This window comes from Chironomus tepperi, unplaced genomic scaffold (assembly GCF_022539635.2).
Source record: "Chironomus tepperi strain 1889 unplaced genomic scaffold, CSIRO-AGI_Ctep_v1 contig_364, whole genome shotgun sequence".
Lineage (NCBI taxonomy): Eukaryota > Metazoa > Arthropoda > Insecta > Diptera > Chironomidae > Chironomus > Chironomus tepperi.
The window spans coordinates 3799129-3809835 of NW_027226486.1; the positions used below are offsets into that span (position 1 = coordinate 3799129).

Below are 10707 nucleotides of genomic sequence, written 5' to 3' on the forward strand. Positions count from 1 at the left end.
GCCAATCAAAAGCATCAACATGGGCCGATTACCTTCAACTGACAGGATCCACTGACTTGATTTATTTCATTCAATGTTCACATCAACTTCACTTTCTTAACTAAGTTCAAGTTATCGTCATATTCATGATCAGATTCGAGCAGCAAGTCAACCTCAGAATCACTTGATATTACTTCAGGGATGATTGTCAGCCAATTTACACGATTTAGTTCCTCTGTATATAAAATTGGACGGCAATCGACAGTTAATTCACAGCTTTTAAGGACAACGTATGGAACTGATGAAGCTTCTTCGCACATCACAATGTCACCATTGATGTCGATACATTTGAATAGTTGCTTGAGCATGGCTTGTTGATTTTTATACGATGCAAAGCCAAAAGGTCTTAGATTTTCAGTTTTATAGCGATAAATCAGCTTTAATCCAATTAAATCAGTTCCTCCCATCTCTTCCAGTGCTACAATAATGTCATTGAAATATTTGCTGATTCCTTTGCTTAACTTTTGTATCTGTGGTATGCGTAGTGAAACTGGAACTCCTTCAACATCTTCTGGACTCGCTGATTCGAATTTTTTTATAAATTTAGCTGATCCCACGATCCAGTCATTGAAAATTATTGGAATTTCTCGTCGTCGAATTATTAATGACTTGAATTTCTGCAATGTCATGTAGTCGTCCTCGTTGTACACTGATATGAAGATCCTGTCAATTTCTCTGCCTTCTGGATATTCACATATACGGTAAATAGCAATTAATGATGTAAATCTCCTGTGTAAAGCTTCAGTGATGTAGCTCAATGGCCAGTTTGTTGGAACTTTAGTTAATAATGCTGTATAAATATCAATGTTGTTGGTTTTATGTCGCATAATGCTGTGTTGAATATTGATGCTTAGTAAATGGTCAAGGTATAGGTAAAAATCAGCATAAATTGGGAATCACTCACTGTCTATCAAAGTAAATATCAACAAGGGGTTTGAAACATTTAGGTCATTTGTATCGTATTTTTGAAATTTGAATTTGAACCGGCTCTTTTAAAAAAAGATGCGAAAATTCAAATTTAAAATGACCGTTATTTGGAATTTTTCTATCAAATCATCAATTCTATCAGTTAACCCTCACCCAGACATAATAACAAAGTGAAAATCATCAGTAAACAAAATTTTCAGTCCAGCAAACCACAGTAATCTTTATTCACACCTCGAGCGGTTTCTCCTCCACATTTTAAAACAATTTTTAAATCATATCACATAAATTCTCGAAAAACAATTCAAACAATGTAAGCGTGAAACAATAAGCATGGATGATATAAATTAGATTTAAACTGTACAACTTGTGGAATCATTCTGTCTGTATTCCAATCATGATAAAAAATCTGGTTTGAGCGGATTAAAAAAAATGTGACAACATTAGGGGTCTATGTGGTAAGGGATGAATGCTATCATCACGAAAGTTCTCGTTCCTATAGAAATGAATTTATTTTTTGCTTCATGAGCCCAACACTTGTGCAATAAATTATCATTTTGTTTTCAGTAATGATGAAATTTTAAGCCGATTTGTCTCTCCTTTCTCTTTATTTTTTTGTGTGGGATACACAATGGTTGTTCATTAAATAACAGTATTTATGTGAGTAAATAAATATCAAAAATAAATGTTGGAAGTTCTCGTTCTTATCGCTTGACTTCAGCGCATTTTTGACTCAAATTAATAATTTAACGGTTTTTTGCAATTCAAATTTTTTAACGGTTTTCAAAAATTTGAAAATTTTCTGTAAAAAGTGGCTAAAAAGAAGAAAATATATATAACGGTTTTTCAAAATTCAAATTTTCGGGTAAAATTTTTATTCGCAGCCAACTTCAGGTATGTTTACAAATGAAATTAAAATATTTTTTATTAATTATAGAATTTAGGAATGATTGCAAGATTTAAGACGAAATGGCGCGCCAATAACGACAGCTGACCGACGAACCGACCAGACAAACTGCTTCACTAAGCTGCCTTTCTTCCAAAAATGCGTTAAAAAAGGAAAAATCTAATTTTTTTGTTGGGGAAATGTTCATATCTTTTCAACATAAACACATTATATTCTATTAATACTTAGAGTGGCTAAACGAATTCCTCAAATATTGTTAAATTAATTACAAAAGGGAAATCAAGGAATTAAGTTCTTATCGAAATGATTTTTAATCGATTTACCGAAAGGGGTCACAATTTGAAAAAGATATTCATGAAGTGTGCTTGGTTAATAAATTATGATTATAATTTGTTATTTGAACACATCACAAATGAATGAGGGTCGAATCATGTTCACTCATTTGGATGTTATGCATCGTATCTTATTTGATATTATCGTTGTTCCTCCCCTTTTTTTAGTGCTGAATAATGTTTATATTTGGTAAGGAAGTTTCCTTTTGGAGTATGAAAGAAGTCATAAAAAGTGATGAGATATGATTGCATTTTATTTCTTCAAATTAGCATATTGGTGGTTTAAATGTGCTACATATATCATCTTTAGTAGCTCATGAATTTTATTTGAGTTGTTTGTTATCAATGGAACATTTGAATAGTAATGGAAATTCTGTGATTTTGTGCTGAATTGATAGCAATGCATATGATCAAGTGATTTTAAGGTCTAAAGTAGGATTTTTGAGTGAGCAACACAACAACATATGACTCCTCTATTATAACGTTCATTTGAGATTTGAATAATATTTATTTTACATAGTTGAACACCCCTTTTAGTTCAAAAGTTCATTCTGCTTTTGAACTTCGAAGAATAAACATTATTGTGCATTTAATTAACATAATTTTGGACTTATATGATGATTAATTAGCTATTACTTCTACATTTGAGCTTGAGCTTCAGTTTCATATCAAAAAAGTCAATAAATTTGACAGTAAATCAATAAATTTTCATTTACTTGCAATTCTTCATTAAATTTTCCAAATTTTGAAATCTGTCTAGCAACATACCAATAAATACGACATTATTTATCTAAGAAAACATAAAATATGGTTCAACACTTGTGTATAACGTTGACAATATCATGATAAAAGCAACAGCGCCAAAAAAAATACGAGCAATGCAAAATTTAATAAATAACTTTTTTTCACAGTCTTCTGATAAGACTTCTTTTCATTTTCTATGGTCGTTTTTATGTGGCTTCCAAAAAGTTTATGTGGCTGAAAATTTGAAAAGTTGTAAACTATTTTGTTGTTTCTTTTTAGTTTGAAAAATATTGTTGATTATTTTCTCGCTGAAATGAGAACATAAGATAGGACTTATTTATGCTTTTTGTTGTAGTTTTTAAGTTAAAGAAGAGAGGAACTTCTTAAAGATGTTTTTATGAGGTTGCTTGGATAGTTAGCCAACCTTAGATCTGCTAACTGGATCTTTCAAAGGCAGAAGATCAAAGGCATAGCCATTGGGGAAGGCTGTCGGATACTCAAAAATGTTCACAGCATTGCACTTGGCATGTAGTGTTTGATCAGCAGTTGTAGGAGCCGAGCGCCATCCAACGAAGCTATCAAAATTCAATCCCGAAGCAATTCGAGCTGTATTCTAGACTAGTCCTGTATATATCATAGTTTGAATTAATTTTACAGCCATTTGACACAAAAATTTTGCCAATTAATCTCATCAAATCCCGCAAACCTCAAATAATTTAAAAATCTAATCCAACCGCATTAAAATAACATAAAATAACACATTGTGCCATAAAAAATATCATAAATACAGCACACACATATTTATGTGAGCATTTTTGGCCAGAAAAATATTCCCGAGATATATTTACCATATAAATGATCATAAAAAACCATTGACAATGATTTGTTTTAAATTCGAACCAGAAAAACATATTGGCAAGAGCGAAGAAACAAGAAATATAATACATAAAGGTTCAGTACAGCATATGGATTAGTGGTTTTCATACTCAATGGTAAAATAAACACATATTGACATAATGTAGTCGCATGGGATCAGTGCAATAAGGTTTCGTTAACAAATTGCAATCAAATGCTTCATTTATGAGTTTTCTGTCTAATTTTTATTCCTTTATATACATGCACAGTTATATAGGGTTCGCCTGTTGAATAGACAAAAAGTAAAAGAATTAACAAAAGGGGATTTTTCAATTTTTTTGGTATAAAGCATGTGTTTTGAGTAGAACATATGGCCTGATGACGATGAAAGAGGTGCTCATTATGATGCAATCTAGTTTATATAAAGGAACTGCCGATCATCATTGTCGTCTTTGTGTTTGATTTCAAATGAAAAATGCATTCGAATATGTTTTAGGTATTCGGGGTTAGGGGTTGATTTGCTTTGGTAGCATTTTTCATGACACTTGTTATGCTTGCTACATGATTGGAATAATTTAGTGGACAGAATCATTAGGAGACGTTTTTTTATGAGCATTTTTTTAGTATTTTGGAACTATTAGGGATGATAAATTCGGGAATTTTTATAGATTCTGTTGCATTTTGACGATTTGTAAGGTTAACGGTCAATTCAGATTCAAAAATTATATTGGAAAATTGATATTGGAATGTTGGAAAGTTTTGGAAGTTTTTTTGCATTTTTAGATGTTTAAAATTGGAATATTGGAATTTTTTGTTGGAATACTGGAAAACTGGAAGTTTTGAACTGGAAAACTGGATTATACCGAAAGTGTTTCGCTAGAATGCTAGAATGTATTGGAAATGTGAAGTAAATTGTGGAAAACTGGAAGTTGTACATTAGAATCCTGGAATAAATTGGAATATGAGAAGTAAATTGTGGAATATTGGAAGTTTATGCCAGAAAACAGGAGGAAAATTGTAAAATTTGAAGTAAATTGTAGAGAAATTGAAAGCTTTACAATAGAAAATTGAAATATTTCCAATAAATTCCCATAAAATTTAGCCAAAATCACTGAAAATAATCAAAATTACCAAAAAAAATCACATTTAAACCCGAATTCGACATGCGAATATCCATACTCAATCCTTACCCTTATATCAGTCTACTCGCATGTTAGTTTTTCGGATATATATACTGAAAAAAAGCAGTACATTTAAATCGTTCCACCCCTTAGCAACATAAATACACTCTTTGTGTGTTAAAGTGGATTGAGAAAACATCTGTGCAATTTTTTCACTTGATTACATTTACTTTTGATCAGCATAATGGGATTGATGACTTTTTTTTTCGCCGTTCTATTTATTTTTTTAGCAATTTACATGCGTTGCTTGTTGTGGCTGTAAAGTGTTTTAAATACCCTGATATTTAAAATACAATATGATCAAATTTAAATGCCGAGCAACATTTTCTTACTTCCAACACAAACTAAGAGTGCCAATTCATCTCTTCCTACATATGTTGGATTATCGTCAAGAATAATAATTCTGATTGATGTTTCTGGGCTTTTTTTGACACTTTTTTCGGTACAATAATATTATGAGACTTTTTCGCTCAATTTGCTTTAACACTTTACATAAATTTGATAGCCACATGTTTGCATATGTTTATACGAGATAGCACGAAAAGGACCATTTCTAAATGAGAAATCGTAAAAATTTATGACAGAATGAAAGTTTTTTTTTTTTTTTTTCATGAAAAAAATATGTCAAGTGGGTTTGAAAATATCTTTTTAGAAGGCATGACGACATGTCTGTCATTTAAAGTAGTCACAGAGTATCATGTTTAAAGGGCACGAAAGAGTTGACATGTTAGCATGAGTAAAATATTGCAGTAACTCGAAAAAGCGGATCAAAATCAGTTGTCAAGATGTCGTCAGGACAACTTTGTATGTTACCGTTAATATGACGACATAGCGATGCACTAGCACATTGGTGGCCAACCTGAGGTGACACAAAAATATTGACACGCCATGAATCGTGTGCCATGTAGGGTTTTGGTAGACGCGTACCACCAAGGTGTGCCGTAAAAAATAAAAGGTTACCCACCATTCTCCTAGCATTATTGTGTTATTTTCGGGTAAGGTACTATATTTTATAGATTCGAATATCAGAATATATCAGATTGATTGAAATGATTCGATAATTAAAATGCAGCGAAAAAGCAGGTTGATCGTTGAGTTGGTAAAATATCATAATGACTAGGGTTCGATTCCCAGAAAATGTCAAGCTAAAGGTCTGGTTAGAATCGGATGTTTCTTACTCTGTTCTAGTCATAATAACTCGATAATATTGACAAACCAAGTATTCCAACAAGAACTATTGCCTAACAACAAATCTGAGGTAGTCAGGGACAAAACATTATTGCCAGTCTACCGCTATGTCACTGTTTTAACAAGCAAATGCACGAAGACGTAACAGCACCCTTACGACATGTGACAGATGTTTGATGACAAAAATGAGATCAATTCACATCATATCACTTGATAACAAGCTACACAGTCATTAATATTGCATTTAATTTCCAGCAATGATCCTTAATTTGCATTTCTCAGATCTCAGATACTCGCAGATTCTTAAATACTCAAATATCAGTTTCCCTACTTCTAATATTTCAAAGGATTCACCCATAAGTCTAATTCAATTAACGCACTTTAACCAAACTCATCATTAACAGTCCCGCATTAAACAACGAGTACCACCCTTAAAACTGATAAAAATGCTACATTGCATTCAAAACCAATTTGTATTATACACATAAGTTGTATTCGTACCCTGCGAAAAAATCTGTTCTGGTTTTTGACAATCTGTTACTTTTTTTTCTGAAAATGATATGAAGCCTTCTGCTTAGTCTATGAATATTAAAATATATTATGGCATATATGTGAAAAATTTCATATTTTGAGGTTATTTAATGGCAATAAATAATTAAAATAAAATGCACAAGCACTGCCACATATATAAAAAAATATTGTATATTTCATAAGATTAATTCACATCGAATATTGAGGAACATAAAAGAACTTTATTATAGGACTTAATAGACAAAATCTTGGAAAATATTTGTCCTTACACAGGATTTTCATTATATATCATGCTCACTCCCATTCACATAATATCTAAAATATACAGCATACAGACATAAACCACGCCCTTCAAAATGGTGGAGAGAAGAGAAAGGAATGCTATGCTGTAAGCCTGTAAGAATGTTCACCCTTACAAATATATAGCACCGATTCAAGAGAATGAGAGAGAGAAAAGAGAGCTGTGCTTAATGTGCATGGAAATATGTTATATTTTTGAAAACAGTATTGTTATTGTGGCGCACATATTCACATATTTCAGTCACCAAGTATACAATATGCGCATTTTTTTCGTGAGATGTTATATGGGTGGGATTGGGTAATGAATGATGAATTGAAGCATATAGCATAGCATCATTGCCGTACGGTTTTATCGAATGAAATGTTTCTTTATATACTCGGTGCTACTTCATAAACGTACGGCAGTCGACTTTATGTTCTTGTCGGGATCTGACCGAAAAAATTTTTTGTGCTTGTGATTCTAATTTTTGTGGATATAAATTGAAGGACAATTTAAAAGGAAGGAAGTGAAAAAATATTTTTGTGCATCTTGTGGAACTTTAATAAAAAAGTAGTGAATACAATTCCGGAACTATAAAAAAATATAAATCATATTGCAATGACAATGGATGTCGCAAGTGAAGCTCAAATAAATTTGAAAATATCGTCATCGCATCTAGATGAGTCGAATGTCCAAATAAAGCCATTAAATGAAGTTCAGACAAAGCTTCCGATGAAGCGGTCATTTGATGTAGCATTTTTGATGCTGCCTGATGAGAAATTAAAGCAGAAAGAGAAGATCCAGTCACAGCATGAGCTGCATTATCCATTGACTGAGTTGACTGTTAGATCTGATCTATTAAATCGCAACAATCATCCATTGACTAAAATTGGTAATAAAGTGTTCCTCAACAGTGATTATTCAGCTGTATTTAAGTCATGTGAGGATCAGTACAGCACACGATCATTAACAAGCAGCACAGTCTCGTCAGACAAAAGTGATGAGTCAATTGAGATTGAATTACCAAGAAGTGCATTCTCAAAAGTAGCTATAAATGTTGATTCGCCGATTCCACCTGCTGCAAGTCCAGATCAACTTAGTTGCTCCTCAGCTAGTCCACCAATCTCATACAGTCCACCGTCAGCAAATTTTAGATCTGATTATGGACAGTTAATTAATTCCAGTGCATTTCAAGCTATTAGTCAGCAATCATTTGGATCTACAAAGCAACAGCAAAAGGCACTTTTCTATCGTAATAGCTCACTAAGTCCAGCAGCTACAATTGCAAATAATAATAACAACAATATCAACAGTCATAGTCCAAATGGAACCACTGAACCTTCATATTTCCATCCATTCCAACAATTCGGACCAAACATTCCGCATGTATTTATGCAGCAACAAGATCAATTTATGAGAAATCCAGCAGCTGCAATTTTATCAACACTAATGCCAACGTCAATCGGAAGTCTGTCACTTCCAGCTCAAAATGTTTGTGCTAAATGCAATATAAGCTTCCGTATGACCAGTGACTTAGTATATCACATGAGATCTCACCATAAGAATGAGAATGTTCAAGATCCAAACCGAAGGAAGCGTGAAGAGAAGCTCAAATGTCCAGTTTGTAGTGAGTCATTTAGAGAACGACATCACTTGACTAGGCATATGACAGCACATCAGGATAAGGAAGGTGACTTGATCGAACACGAAATCTCGGAATATCATACACGACGAAAATGAAAGTTTCTGAAATTTCCATAAATGTTCTGGAACCAAAAATGATCATTCTAGTCAATTTGTGATAAAGCAATAGAAAAGTTGATACTTAAGTTTTTGCAGATGCCATTAAATCAGTTACAGATTAGTTTAAACTATAGATCAAACTAGCTGAAACTATTTATTAGTTACTTTTTGAATTCAGATGTGGATGAAAAGTTTGGAAGTTCTGTAATTAAGTCAAGCAAAATCATGTCAAAATTATATTGAAACTTTGAGTCGAAATATGAATTCTGGTGCATTTATAACAACTATAAAGTGAAGAACAATATGATGAAAAGTAATGTTAGTGCTAATTGTGAATCCAGACGATTTTATGTACTTGAAATGAGATGAAATGCTGAAATATATAGTTTGTACTTTAAGAGAAACTTCTTGAAATGTTTGAAAAGCTTACTTAGTTAATTTCAATTCCTAACAAGCAAAGAGAGCGCATTAAGGTGCCGTATTCGTGCTTATATACCAAAAAGCAAGCTCTTTGCCAGCTAGGGAATATTCTGAGGCTCCTAGTGCTGACTTAAACTCAATTTTTCTGGAAAAAGTTGAGTTTTCTCATCCAGGAAATCAAAAAGCATTTAGAATATTGTAAATTCATCAAAAAAAGGCACTAATTCCAGCAAGTTAACATTCATAAACCTAGAAAATATCTCAAAAATCCCTAACAGACAAAGAGCAAAAGAAATACCACTGCAATACCTTATAGCGGTGTCCTTGCCTGTCAGGGAATCCATGTACAGCCCTACCCACTACTCCTAAACCATTTTCTAGTCAACAGTCTGGATGATCAATAAGTAGCACTTAGTTATAAGAAGAAATCTAATGTGTAGATTAGTAAACTGTAAATATTAATGAAATAATTAATTAAATTAATAATTAAATGTTCAAGAAAAAATTTATATCGATGTCTGTAAGCAATTTTGTCCTTATACACTTATTAAAGAAAAAAAAATCGATTTAAAACCTTAATAATTTTGTGAATTTGTTTTATTTTTTTATGATTATTTTGAAAAATTTATTACAGGATAATCAGGAAGTAATCTCACAAGTAGGTTAATCGATCAAAAATCCGGTTCCAGGTCGGCGTGACTGTGGACTTTAAACCATAAATCAATATCATACCAGCACCACGTCGGCCTGGTGCCTGCTTTTATATCGATTAATCGCCTTATACTTTTCTGGCAAAGTGGATAGTCTTCTATTTTTTTACTATAAACTTTCATTTTACAAGAATGTCAAGCCTTTATCAGATTGTAAGAGTAGTGGTTCCAAATAATGTGTCCTGAAGCATTCAATTCTATGCAAAGAGTTATGAGATTCCCATCATCAGTCATACTAGCCATGAATCTCAACAAAAAGCTTCTACTAGACCTCTAAAAAACTACTTACTTACTTACTTCGCTGGACGTATAGATCAATTGCAATCTATTACATCTTGTAGACGTCGTCTAAAGCTAGTTCTATCGCAGGTTTCCGTTTGCTAATTACCAAGTGCAATACTGTCTCTATAGACAGATTCCTTCCAGGAGTTCTTTGGTCCTCATCTACACCACATCATATGTATACACATTACACAAGAGTCCCCAGAACTACAATCATCATTACAAATTCTAAAGAAAACATCATCACTAACAATTAAACTCATAACTTCACCATTGAAAAGGTTAATGAAAAATGAGTAAAAAAGACAATGATGAAATGTAACATACCAATAATACCGACACCAGCAAATAATAATGAGAACATTAATAATTGGAAAACTTTTTCCGTTTCTTCCGCTCTTTATTATTATTTTTTCCATCTTACCAGTAGAAAAAAAAAGGAACTCAATTCATTATGTCTTCCGTTCGGAAACACAATTAAACTTTGGTTTAATGAAATTTGGGGATAAATCTTCTTTTATTTCTATTTGATATCATTTTCTTCAAACCCTTGAGGGGTATTTTCTTTTGT

General features: G+C 32.4%; 1 protein-coding gene across 1 annotated transcript; it reads left to right on the forward strand.

The window, feature by feature from the left end:
* Positions 1 to 6901: 6901 nt before the first annotated feature.
* Positions 6902 to 9647, forward strand: LOC139095380 (zinc finger protein 488). Its single transcript, XM_070646713.1, has one exon. The coding sequence runs from the start codon at positions 7600 to 7602 to the stop codon at positions 8719 to 8721; it is 1122 nt and encodes a 373-aa protein (XP_070502814.1). The 5' UTR covers positions 6902 to 7599; the 3' UTR covers positions 8722 to 9647.
* Positions 9648 to 10707: the final 1060 nt, after the last annotated feature.

Excerpts from the sequence above, each read along its gene's own strand:
- LOC139095380 (XM_070646713.1), top strand. The coding sequence starts at position 7,600 with ATGACAATGGATGTCGCAAGTGAAGCTCAAATAAATTTGAAAATATCG.